At 45.2% G+C, this 12,605-nt stretch overlaps 1 protein-coding gene and 1 long non-coding RNA gene across 15 annotated transcripts in view; one reads left to right on the top strand and one right to left on the bottom strand.

The window, feature by feature from the left end:
- The window catches only part of MYO9B (myosin IXB), a 55,062-nt gene that overhangs the window by 40,457 nt on the left and 2,000 nt on the right, over positions 1–12,605 (top strand). For 6 of the 13 annotated variants that reach the window (XM_025210304.1, XM_014522366.2, XM_014522364.2 and 3 more), the window contains 14 exons: positions 203–333; positions 851–1,008; positions 1,940–2,130; positions 3,499–3,597; positions 4,190–4,366; positions 4,835–4,876; positions 6,023–6,134; positions 6,837–6,910; positions 7,183–7,375; positions 7,690–7,818; positions 8,196–8,301; positions 9,338–9,469; positions 10,832–10,955; positions 12,437–12,484. In XM_025210304.1, coding sequence (XP_025066089.1) covers positions 203–333; positions 851–1,008; positions 1,940–2,130; positions 3,499–3,597; positions 4,190–4,366; positions 4,835–4,876; positions 6,023–6,134; positions 6,837–6,910; positions 7,183–7,375; positions 7,690–7,818; positions 8,196–8,301; positions 9,338–9,469; positions 10,832–10,955; positions 12,437–12,484 — 1,716 coding nt within the window. The other 7 variants (XR_003095294.1, XR_003095296.1, XR_003095295.1 and 4 more) reach the window with 7 other exon arrangements.
- LOC112551129 overlaps positions 343–12,605 on the bottom strand; it is a 13,462-nt gene continuing 1,199 nt past the window's right edge. For both annotated transcript variants that reach the window (XR_003095298.1, XR_003095297.1), the window contains exons 2-3: positions 4,586–4,797; positions 343–881 (exon numbers count right to left, since the gene is read on the bottom strand). This is a non-coding gene — a long non-coding RNA (uncharacterized LOC112551129). The remainder of the gene's footprint in view (positions 882–4,585; positions 4,798–12,605) is intronic.

The raw sequence follows: 12,605 nt of genomic DNA, 5'->3' as shown, positions 1-12,605 counted from the left end.
TTCAAAACGGAATCCTAGAAGAGGCATTGTGCCTCGTAGAGCATCTCCCCGAATAAAGAATCAATAACTTGGATGAAGCAGGTTCTTTAGATTTTCTTATGGAAACAGAACCTGATTATAGATTTCTTCAAAAGTAAGATGTAAATACAGGATATGACGCTTGTTTCATTTTAAAGACTATGGTGTTTTTAATGTGCTGTAGCCACCTCCAGATACAACCGAAGAAGACAAGATCAACAAAAAACACGCTCTGCAAAAGAAGTCAACAGAGCAGTTATCACCCGTGGATTCAGCTGTTCCACTGCAGTCTTCTAGCCAGCAGATGGATGCGAAGTATGTATTCTCTGTGGCCATGGGGCTGGTTTTAACCAAATGGACTAATGAGCGTTCCCTTTCCTTAATTTACCCTGGTACACCCAGGTATCGCCCGCACCAGAATGTGTGACACTAGCACGTGGGGCAGGAAAAGAAAAAGCAGGGAATTTTCTCAGCCAGTCAGCAAAATTGCTGTAGTGTCCGTAGCTGACATGAATTGGATGTTTGGTTCGTTCATTCTGCCTGTAGCTGTGGTTCTAGCAGTGGATTTTCAGGAAAAGGGCCTTCTTATATAGGTAATTTATCTCCAGTGAACTTGAAACAGTTGGAAAATGGAGCACGGAGAGGTCACACTTCTCCACAGTAAATGCGATCCAGCTAGTTAATCTCTTTCCCCTTTCCTCTGGTTTTGTTTTACTTCGCCAGTCTTTGGAGCTGAATAACTTCTGTTCTGGAGATTTACTTCTTAGTCACCTATTCATAATGGAATCCTGCCTGATTGTGTGAGAAAAACCTGTGTTGACTTTACTTTTAGGTCTACGTTCAAAAGTCCTTTGCGTCGATTCCTGGGGAAAAAAACAGACAAGAAAAACCTTAAGGAGAGTCTGGATGCAATAGAGGAAGGGGAGAATATTTCACTTGTAACATGTGCTTTGATACGAGAAACATCGGAACCGCAGCAAGTGTCGGAATGTGAGTTGCCACGATGGGCGCAGAGGAATGTAAATGGGTGTCTTCTGCATTAAAACTTGCACTTGTGGGATCAGTTGAAATGAAAATTCTTCAAGTGTTCAAGTGCCTGTTGCGTACAGAAGTTGTGTGTTTGGGTTTTGGGGGTTTTCGTTGAAACGATGCAATTAAAGCAGGGTTTTAAATTCTGTTCTGTTGCCTATTGAGAGAGAGTTTCTGAATCTTCTAATTTTACAAAATGTGCAGTATTCTCTATAGTTTCAGATTTTAGTTCCATGTGAGGCATTTGTTAGATAGTCTTAATGCTATTTTTGGCCAGTCTGTCACCAAAATATAACTATGGTGAAAGTAACCCTTGGTTTATGCTACTAGAGTACTAAATGCAAGAGTGTTCGGAAAGGATGAATTCAGTTTCTATGATGATGATGTTCAGCTCTTATTTTTCTGCTGCCACATTCCTTCACTCCTGATGAATCCTGCCGGAGAGTCCTCTACTCGGCTAGACACGGGGAACCACGTTCAGACTGGAGTTTTAGGTCTCCATTCTTGAGCGGCTTTAACAGTGGGGTCTCGTGGTATTACTATTAAAAAAGCTCAAATAGATGCATCATAAAGGCAAACAAGGTTCTTTGGGTAGATGCGATATCTTTTATAAGACCAACTAAATAGTTGGAAAAAGTTCTTTGCGAGCTTTTGGGCACAAACGTCCTTCTTGGGCATTCAGAGACATGTCTGAGATTCATCTTGGGCCCAGAGGGACAAAACTGGTGTTAACTGTGTTTCCGGTGTAGTTCTTAGAATGATATATATATTTTAAAGGTTTGTGCAGAGAACAATGTGGAAAAATGGCCACAATTAAATTTCTGGTGATATGGAATTGATTGATATCATCCTGCCTGGAAAACGTTTATAAAATCTATATTTCTTATCCCAGGCCCTCCTGGACAACCAGGTCACCCTCAGGCAGGAGAGAGCCACGTGAAAGACGCTGGCAAAGCAAAGAAGAGCCGTACTATTAAGATCAGCAAAGTTACAGCTGCGTCTGAGAAGTGGCGAGTGTCTGTGTCCCGCAAGATCACAAATGCCGATGAGCTGAAATATCTCGATGAGTTCCTTCTAAACAAGGTGAAAATCGGTGAAGTAGAATAGAAGGCGTTCTGTGGCTAGTTATCTGTGGAAAACTGAAGTAAATTGGTGTGGAAGTTTTTCCTGACTTTTATATTTTGCTTATTTATTTTTCTTGTTTTTTAAGTTTTCCTGAAATAGTCGGGATGTAGGGCGGTGCGACACTTCGGTTGCTGATTCAATTCAGCCCGATTCAGTGGCTGAATCTTCAAATCCAAATCGAATCGGGAGATCCTGTAATCTCTCTGAATCAAACCATCGATTCGGAGAGAGACGGCGATTCGGACATAGACACAGCTTTAAATGTTTTTTCTACGTACCTCTAGGTAGCCGGTGGCTCGTGAATGCTGTGATGCGGGGGTGCGTGGAGTGTCCCACAGGAGCAGCAGACCTGCAAGTGGATCAGAAGCACTTCCGGGTCCGCCAGGGAGCACGCTGGGGGTCCCCCCACCCCCAGCTCGGCAACTGATGCCTCCTGGGTCTGGGGGCACCTGGGGTCCCCCTGCGGCCAATCGCCAAGCCAGGGGGCCCCCCCAGCAGAAGTACTTCCAGTCCACTTCCAGGTTCATCGCTGAGCACGTGGGCGTCCGTCCCCCCCACTTGTGTGGGACACTCCATCCGCCCCAGCATCGCAGCGTTCACAAGCTGCACCTGGTAACTCGAGGTACGTAGAAAAAACATCTAAAGCTGTGTCTACGGCCGAATCGCTGATTCTCCGAATCAGGATTGAATCTTCGGATTCGGCTTACTCGAATTGAGGACAGTGATCCCAATCAATGAATCGAATCACTGTCCCCAATTCGGGCCAAATCCGATTCGAATAGGTCCTGCTTTGTGCACCCCTATACGGCTGCCCTGCTGGTAGTTGGGAGCTGTCCAGCTCTTCTAGTGTGGCGTGCCGAAGGCTTTGATAACTTGATGCAAAACTAGATTGTGCCATGACACCAAATTAGTTTTTCCTCTGTCCTGAGGTGCTTGATGCACATAGATCGAATCTGTATGGCTCAGTTCTGTCCCAGGCAGCATTACCGTGCCGCTGCTGCTGCGTGCATCCCTCCTGAACCAGCAGTTGTGTAGCTTTGTTTGCATGGTGCTTTGCTTAGAGGCAGGAACTACTTACCCCACCTGCAGTGTTGCAGTAAAGCGCGCACAAGAATGATTCATTTGCCTTTTGAAAACCCGTTGGGAGCAGAAGGGCAGTGATTGGGGAAGGAGGGAGAAACTAGGTAATAACTGTACTACTTTGATAGCAGCTCCTTACTTCTGCAGAAGTGTCTGGTCTGGTTTGGCCAAATGGCTAATGGCTTAATATAGACTGTACATTTTCACCTTAAATATGTTTTTGTGACAAAGATTATTGCCTTTCAGATAAATGACTTGCACTCTCAGAAGTCTGCTATTGAATGCTTGTTTTTCAAAGCCACAGACAAGTTTAGAGGAAACATCAAAACCATGTACTCTGTTCCTGTAAGTAAAGCTTTGTGAGATGCTCGCATTGGTTTTGGAGGCAACAAACAGTAGCTTGGCAAAAGAGTGGGAGGTTAAGTGTATTTTTTAGCTCCCCTTATTAGTTTTGCCTTTGGCCAGGCTCTTACAAGAGCTAAGCAGGAATTGAAAAAAAGTAATCAAATATTTCAGTATTTTTATTTCAGCAAAGAAATTTGGGTGCAGCTGCCAAATCCTGCAGACTGCTCATGAGAAGAGACGCCTCTGTTTACCTGTTAAATATGCACTCTTGCAGATGGTCGCCTGTCTTCCTTGTCCTCACTCTGTGTCTGTGGCTGCGTGAGTTGCTACAGAAGAATGCAGAGTGCTTTCCCACGTTCCCTGCCCTCGCTTTGCCTCTTCTGGTTTCCCTTCCCTCACGTAGCACACTTTTCTGACTCTGCTTTGTGATGTATTATCTTCAGCTAAAATTGTGTGTACTCTCACACACCTGATTTGTCAAAATAGGCCATAAAACTGTATCCAAAATTGTATCAACAATATCAGAAGAGAAGAACAATCCATTGTATTAAACTGGTTGTTCATATTTGACTAATGCCTTTATTTTCTCTAGAATGGAAAAATCCATGTTGGCTATAAAGACCTGATGGAAAACTATCAGCTTCTAGTTGTAAATCTGGCAAAAGAGATGGAAGAGAAAGAAGTCAAGCTAGTTTTAAATATCTTCCAATCCCTTCTTGATGAGTTTTCCCGGGAATATTTCAAAAAAGAGGAGTCTGAGCAGCACAAGGTATGCTACAGTCAACCATTGTATAGCCACGCTGTGTGAGGGAAGTTACTTTAAACTCTAGAAAACTAGAACCACATTTATTCCAACCGTTGCCATGAGGAAGCTATGTAACTTCAGAACATTTTTCCACAGAAGGTTTGTTCTTTTGGAAACATTGTTCACCATATTAGTGAAAGTCCCCCACATAACAGATGCTAGGGGCTTTAGGAGAAGTCTTACCTTGGTCCACGATGGTCATTTTTTTAAGATTCTGAAACAGTAACAGCGAGAAGCTGTTCAGATGGTGCCGCAGCTCTGGTTGCTGCTCGGGAGACGGCTCGCTGAGCTCTGACAGGGTCCTCGTGCAGCTGCCTCGGGGAACGGGCCGTAGGAGATTTTAAACGAGGGTGGTGCTGGAGTGGGGGCTGTGAGGTTCAGTGGTGAGAGGAATCCTTAAAGACAAATACAGGGTTTTTTATTCTGTTGCAGCACAGCAAAGCGCAGAAGAAGAAACGGAAACAAGAGCGTGCAGTGAGTATTATTTTTGTTGTAAAAAGCAGGACTCCCCCATCCTACTAAGTGCTGTATGGGGAAAACCCTTCCCCAGAGTGCTGACCCCACTGACTCTACACTGAAATGATACTTGGTTTGCAAAATAAACTAACTGTTAATCTCTTAACTGCATCATGTTGCTGCTTTTGGCTGTAATCGTGTAGCAGAGCGCAGAACCATTTCCTGGAATGGGCTCACTTTATTCAGTCATTATGGGGTTGTCTACACAGAACCAGTTGTGAAAATTAATCCAAATTAGCCACAAGTGTGAACTTAAAGAAATTAACAAAGATGTTCATTATTTAATGGTGACTTCAGTGTGGAATATGTTTGTGGCTGATTTGCTCTGTGCTTTAACTTGAACGTGTGGCATGGAGGTCCCTGATGCCCAGCTGCCTCCACACCATGGACAGGTCTGCAGCTGAGGATCTGGGAGGTCCTGACCCTGGCTGCCTGCGTGTATCCAGCTGCAGGCATGCCTTTTAAATGTACGGTTACGCAGGGAGCCTGGCACTGGAAACCGGCTCCCCAGCACTAGGCTTCCCATGCACCTGCAGTCGGTCAGTTTTTGGGTTCTGGGATAAAACCTGACACGTCAATCTTGCAACTAAATTAACATCTAAACAATTAAACACTTTGCATAACTGTGCTAGGAAGCTGTACGTTAAGGGGTGTGGATGCTCGTGCTTGATGCACAAGCTGATTGTTCTCTGGGTTCGACCACTTTAGATAAAGTTGTGTGCTTAAAGTTTTCACCGCTGGCACAGAAGCATTTGGCACTGGCTTTTGGTTGAAGTGAGTTGCTGTCCAGGTAGGCGGCCTGGTATCCCTAAACACATCTAGTTCACCTGTGAAAATCTTTTCTAGGATACAAAATATGCAAAATGTTTAAAGGACAAGTGACTGATCAGTGTTGGCAAGCTCTAGCTTCCCTGTGACTGGATTAAAGTTACTCTCCAGTAAATGTCACGGTTATTGAAGTGAGCCAGCTCGCTCCCTTGGGCTAGAAGAACATCTGGGTATAGGTATGGGACTGGCAGAGGAAATTGTGAAAGAAGACCTATACCATGGCAGCAGCCTGTCTTTATAAACAGAGAGCGATTCACTTCTCTCCCTCCTTCCCAGATTGAGGAGCACAATGGCCACGTGTTCATGAACTACCAAGTGAGCATTCGGCAGTCGTGTGAGCAGTGCTCATCCTACATTTGGCCCATGGAGAAGGCCTGTCTCTGCAGCAGTAAGTGAAGTGCCTTGTTGCTCTGCTTAGTCTTCAGAAAGGCCCGAGTCCTTGCAACTGTGGTGGGTGCAGACAAGCAGGGCTTAACAGGCAGCTGGCTGGACTGGAGGCAAAGGCAGGCAGAGCCTTATGCAGTGAGAGGGCAGGTACAAGCAGCTGTCACAGTAGGAAGTAGCAGTTCTTTCCAGCCGCTTCAATGGAGCAACAGCCGTGCTTTAAATGCAACTGCTTGTTGCTTTTGCTTTTGTGGCAAAAGGTTGTGCGGTGAGGGGGATTTAGGTGAAATAAGAAAGGAAACCTACCACTTCCATGTAGCCATGGTCTATCCAGCCAGTGCTGCCATGAAGCTGAGAGTGATTTGCCATTTCTCTTACAAAGATGAAGGGGTTGTGTAGGCTGCAGACCTATAAGTGACTGTAGTACAGTGTTGAGGTAACTTGGTTAGCTTTAAACTAGTTAACTCAAGATGTGGGAGCACCCACATCTCAGCACAACCTCATGTTTGCTGACAAGTCAGGGCAAATTATCAGTTAAATTAGAGCCCTCTGTACACATGCTTCAGTCAACTGCAGTGCTGGCATGCCCCGAGGTACAATTTGGAAAGCACGCTGCGTATAGCTTATTCAAAGTAAACAACAAGTGAGAGAAAGTTCAGCATTTGAATCTGCTTTGATGTTTGTAACACTCCTCTCTTCTCTGTAGGTTGCAAGTTGGCTTGTCACAAGAAATGTGTGTCCAAAATTCAGAGCAGCTGTACATCCGGTTTTGGAAGAAAGGTGAGAGCTCTTCCGCCTTTAGAATGCACTCACGTAATGTGCTAGAAAAGTTGATACCGGAGATGGTCTGAACAACTGCAACTTCACAGTGTTACCGTCCAGGCAGCGTGCCCGCCATGGGGCCTCCTGCAACTAAAAGTTAGCAGAGAGCCTGGAGTAAAGCGTTCAGCTTTCATGTCTCAGAGCCAGGTGCAGCAGGAGACAATAACTTAAGTGAATTTGGTAGCTTGGAAATCGGGATCCAAGTCACACTTGTACTGTATCAATTCTAGAATGACCAAGATGCAGAATCGCGTCACTTTGGGGTTTGTGTGAGTTCCTTAACCAGTGATAAGAATTCAGTCCCCGTGGTCCTGGAGAAACTGCTAGAATATGTGGAGATGCATGGCCTCTACACAGAAGGCATCTACCGGAAATCTGGGTCAGCGAATCGCATAAAGGAGCTGAAGCAGTTACTGGAGTCAGGTCAGAGATGATGTTATCAGTCGTTTCTGGTTCCATGCGCAGCGTGCTGCTGCCTTGCCAGTCTCGGAGCACCTGTAACTCGCTCTTTCACATCAGAAAAGCTTCCCAGTGACAGCGTCTGCACTGTGGAGCCTGATGTACAGTTGTGTAGCTGTAATCGGCTACCGCACGCTCTGACGTACCTACCCCAGTTGCTGTACAGGCTCTGTGAGTACAGATGCAGCAGCGCTGGAATTCTTTCAGAGCTCCCAACTTTGAAAGTTGATTCTGCCTATTTGAGGAATCAAATATCTAAATGTGCTAACTCTTTTCAGATCCAAATTCAGTGAAACTGGAGAATTTTCCCATTCATACTATCACTGGGATCTTGAAGCAGTGGCTGCGGGAGTTACCAGATCCCCTCATGACGTTTGCGCAGTACAGTGACTTCCTCCGAGCAGTAGGTAGGTTTGTAATCACTTGGAAGAATTCGCTGTGTTATTTACCATACTGGAGGACTCGGTGCCCCAGCACCAACCGTGTTTGCTAGAAGGTGTCGACCCTAAATTGGGATTAGAAAATGTCTGTCTCCAGAGTTTCTGATGTGACCTCAGTACTCCATTCCCGTTCTTCAGACCGGGGGTGTCTAGGCTAGACTTTCTGGTGACAGCTGAACTATTACGTACAAAAGTACGAACGGCTCTGCTGCCTAGCTACACTCTTACTTTCTGTGCAGTGATTACTTTTGCTCAGAGCCTCAAAGGACAATCAGTGGGAGCTTTGGGCAGCAGAACTTTTGTGAGCTCTGAATTAAATCCTGTGTTCTTATCTCCTTATGCAGAGCTGCCAGAAAAGCAGGAGCAGCTCTGTGCCATTTACAGCGTCCTTGACCAGCTTCCACAAGCCAATCACAACACGTTGGAGCGACTTGTCTTCCACCTGGTCAAGTAATTGAATTTTCCGTCTTATTTAGTGCTAATTCCATTTTCCCATGTCATTTTTCCAGTGACTCTTAGGGAAGTCACGTAAACTGAAGGTATGACTATTCACCAAAGGCATGATGAATTTACCTTGCAAGCTTCCTGGCAGCCTGACACTTCTGGGGTGGTCTGGGCAGGATTTAACTGTTGTCCTGTAAAATTGACACAAGGATGAGGGAGTTTAGTATTGGCAATTTGTTTGGGTTTTTTGTATATAAAATGGCAGTTTGCTTTTGCACTCATGTGCGTACTCGCACGTCCTAAAGGAGTGGTTTTGATGGTCTTGTCTTCGATATTAGAATCTTGGTTCAGGACCTCTTGAAAGTGTTCCTTCCTCCGTGCGCTGACGGTGGAGCCGTCTTGAATGAGTGTTGTTCCTTCCTGGGACCTCCGAGGGATGGCTTCTTGTGTGCTTGTCCCAGAGAGAGCTCTGGTTTTACTGAAGAAGCTTCACTGAAGAAGGCTGTCAGCAGACTTTTGAATTTCTTTTGCTTTGTCCTCCCACCACTTTTTTCACTTTAAAAAAAATGTTCTTGTGGGGTCTCAGCATTAATGTGGTGATAAGTGTCTTGCTTCTGTGAATATCCACTGGTGAAGATGCCAGTATAGCTGAATGACAAGCATTATAAGCACTAAGTGCTTGTAGCATTCTGGTGTTGAGGTGGAAAGTGCTAATAGGGCACAGGTTGGAAAGGCTGTGCTTGTCAAAGGATCCTAGAGTCCTAAAAATAATGATATCTGACTTTACAGGTAAGGTGCAACTGGCTTGCTAAGCAGGGCTTATCCAGGCTATCTCAGTCTTTGGATTACGTTCTCTTGCACTCTGTTTTGTGCAACAAGATGTAAACTTAACTCATTTCCCAGGACTTTCTGCACGTAGTGAATCATTCTGGGAATTACCCCCTAACCATCTTGTTGCTACACTTGGGAAAAGTTTGATCGGATTGTTTCTAGCAAAATGTGCTGAGAAATATTCACTTTTGTTCCATGCATTGAATTTCAGGGTGGCCCTGATAGAAGATATAAACCGCATGTCACCTAACGCTCTGGCTATCATCTTTGCTCCATGCCTCTTGCGCTGCCCTGATAATTCAGACCCTCTAACCAGCATGAAGGACGTCTCAAAGACAACAATGTGAGTGTCAGATAGTTTGCTTTGGGATCTATCTGTGGTCAGTATGTAGTGTGGGAAATGCCCTTCCAGCCCTGCGTGGACAAGTGCACCTCCTGTTTCTTGCATTTCACTATCCCCTTGAATGAACTATCTTCCAGCCCTGTAAACAAGGTGGTTTTGGTGGACTGAGAAATTGCCACGGTCCAAGTTCCCATCTTGACTGGGCCCCTGAATTTGTGTCCTTACTCAAGCCCTTCATCTGTCTCAGTTTCTCGGCATGTAAAATGGGATGACACTCTTGTTCTTGAGACACATGCAAGGTTAGTGTACAGCATTTTGTACACGTACGTGCTCATTTGTATCGTGCATCAAAAGTAATGAAAGCTGCATTGGGGCAAGGCCTTGCGTCTTGTTCTGCACAAGGAGCCCTGACTGGAGCATCAAGGCATTGCTGTGTAACATTAGTGCTAGTCAGCACTTGAAAATGTTACACTTACTCCTTTTATTGGTTTTGTGAGTGGGGTCCTGGGTGGGTGGGGATACAACAGCATATTTGTATAGGATAAAAATCATGATTATGCATTTGTGTATAAATGTTGTGTTGAGAAAAGAACCACTATTTTGATTGTAATAGGGGCAGGAACAAACCTGTACGTTTTACATCTGCCTGGGAGCCCATCAGCCTTTATCTTGAATCTTTCCTTGAGTTGGGAGTTCTGCCCGTGCCGTCTGTGCCGACTACTAATAGGCCTTCTGGATTCACTGCAGCTTCTCTAGCTTTCCAAGTGCTTATGACCTTTGCTGTGTCAGACCGCCCTTTGAGCAGCCTCCATCTATTTAAACAAAGAGCCCGAGGAGAAATTAAAGAAGTATTTGAAAAATGATGAAGTGACAGCTTTTTCCAACTTCTGATTCGGTCTGCTTTTCCCGTGGGGCCGTAGAGGTGGAGAAGGGCAGTTTCGGGAGCGTTCTGTGCCGGAGCAGGGAGGACAGCAGGTAGAGACAATGGAAATAGGTAGCAGGCTGGGTGATGTTTGTTCATTTACCATTGTTGCATGGAGACAGTGTGTGAGGTTTGGGTTCTCCCAGTGAGAACGTGCATCATTTTGTGTAGCACTGTTTTGTGATTGTGGTCGGTTTTGCTTGCCTGCATAGCCTCTTCCCCTTGTATCACGCAGCACCGCTTCTGTAAAGAATTCATCTGGAGAGCTGGCTTTGAGGGACCCATCCCCATGTCCGTCTGACATCCCTGACCTGGATATAGTCACTGACAGTGTTAACGATACATCCACATGTTGGTGATGCTTCTCATCCCCATAGCTGTCCATAGGACGTGTCTACTTGGAGACAAGTTTCTGAATAAACTTCTGCTCTTTCATGCAGGTGTGTGGAGTTGCTAATAAAAGAGCAGTTGAGAAAGTACAAGATAAAAATGGCTGAGATTAATCAGCTGGAAGCAGCCGAGAGCCTTGCTTTCCGTCGGCTTTCGCTGCTTCGACAAAACACGGTAAGTACTGCGGCAAGCCCCAGGGCCTCGCATCCCAGCAGGCAGACCCCGGTGGGGGTGCTGAGCCCAGCACTTTATTAGGAACTAATTGTGCTGCCACATGGGAGTCTGGGTTTAGGGACATGAACAGAGAGTACCTCCTGGACGTGTGGTGACTTCTGAAGAGCACCTAGGTTCCCGCCCAGTGCCGCCTCTAGCCAGAATATGAACTTGGTGAGCTTGTTCCACAGCAAAAGGAGTCCTTCGTTCCAGGGGCTGTGGTGGTTCTCTTGTTTCAGGTGTCCTCTGCAGAGGCTATCTTGCGTGTCTCGCGCTTTCTAGATTAGCTAACTGTGCAAAGGCATCACGTGATCAAAGCCTCTTTGGGGCTGAAGATGTCTTAAAATGCATATAGTACATAGATCTGTTGTCTTTCTGTGGGTTAGTGGGTGAAACAAATTGCCCACTTTAGGAACTTGTTTCTAGTTCTGCCACAAACTGCCTGAATAGCCTTAGACAACTCAAGTGTCTCCTTGGACTCGGTCACCCCTTCTCTTCAACTGGGGAGTTGGTATTTGCCTGCCTTTTGGTTTGCCAGAGGAGCTTTGAAATACAGAGAATGAAGGCGCTGTAGTGGAAGAGGTGGGTCTTACACTGCTGACCCCAGACCCAGTGCTTGCACCTCCTGGCTAAGGAGGCAGTATGGGAAGGGTGGTGGGACAAGGATTGCATTACCATATCCTGCTTCTCTGTACTACGTAGTGTGTGATCTGGATCAAATCCTGCCTAAATACTCCTAGTCTGACTTCATGAATGAGTGCTCATTGCTAGATGGAACTTGCACTGTGATTTTCGCCATACTTCCTCAGCCTGGTCATCCCATAGATCAATTGATTTTTTTTTTTTTTTAAAGGAAGGTCATATTAAGGCCTTGCCCTTTTCAATTTGTGGTATGAACCTCTTGTTTGGATGCTAAGTGGCATTAGGCAAGTAGGTTTTAAGCTGCATGTCCACTTTTAAGAAGGATGCAAGATGTCTGACAGCTGAGGAATGAGATTCTCCACGTGGACCTCAGTACTGACTTTTGTACGACTATTTGCTGATCAGAAGCTGCTGTAGCTGTTCTGCAAACCCTAGAAATCTAACCAGGAGTGAGGATTTTACAACAGGAACAGCTAAATATCACTGGTGGACAAGAAAAACTTAAAAAGCTGTTTGATTTGACATTGTCAATGAGCTGTTTTACAAGGTTAAAGTATGCTGAGCTGAGTGAAAGGATTGTGATGATGACTTATCATGTAGCTGTATGCTTGGGTAGATTGTTTGTTTCATAAAGCCTTTAATATTTTGTGATTTATCTGGTTTGAAATTGCATAACAGCAAAAATACTTAACAGCTAGACGTGCTGTGAATCTATATAGTTTTAATGAAATTTTTCTGATCAGAAAAACAGCTTTCTGCAATTACCTGCCATAGTGAATTTGGTCTTCGTCTTTCTTTAGCTCTGGCCTGTAAAACTTGGGTTTTCTTCTCCTTCTGAGGGGGTACTGGTATGTACAATACCTGACGGGTTCTCCGTGCATGGTTACTTCTCTTGTGGCACTGCTGCATGACTGGGAACTTGCTTGGTTGAAAAGGCACTTAAAACAATCCAGACCGCGTGCACCAACA

This window comes from Alligator sinensis, unplaced genomic scaffold, assembly GCF_000455745.1.
Source record: "Alligator sinensis unplaced genomic scaffold, ASM45574v1 scaffold1354_1, whole genome shotgun sequence".
NCBI classification, from domain to species: Eukaryota; Metazoa; Chordata; order Crocodylia; family Alligatoridae; genus Alligator; species Alligator sinensis.
The sequence above is the reverse complement of the archived record's forward strand: the minus strand, read 5'-3'. Positions and strand labels throughout refer to the sequence as shown.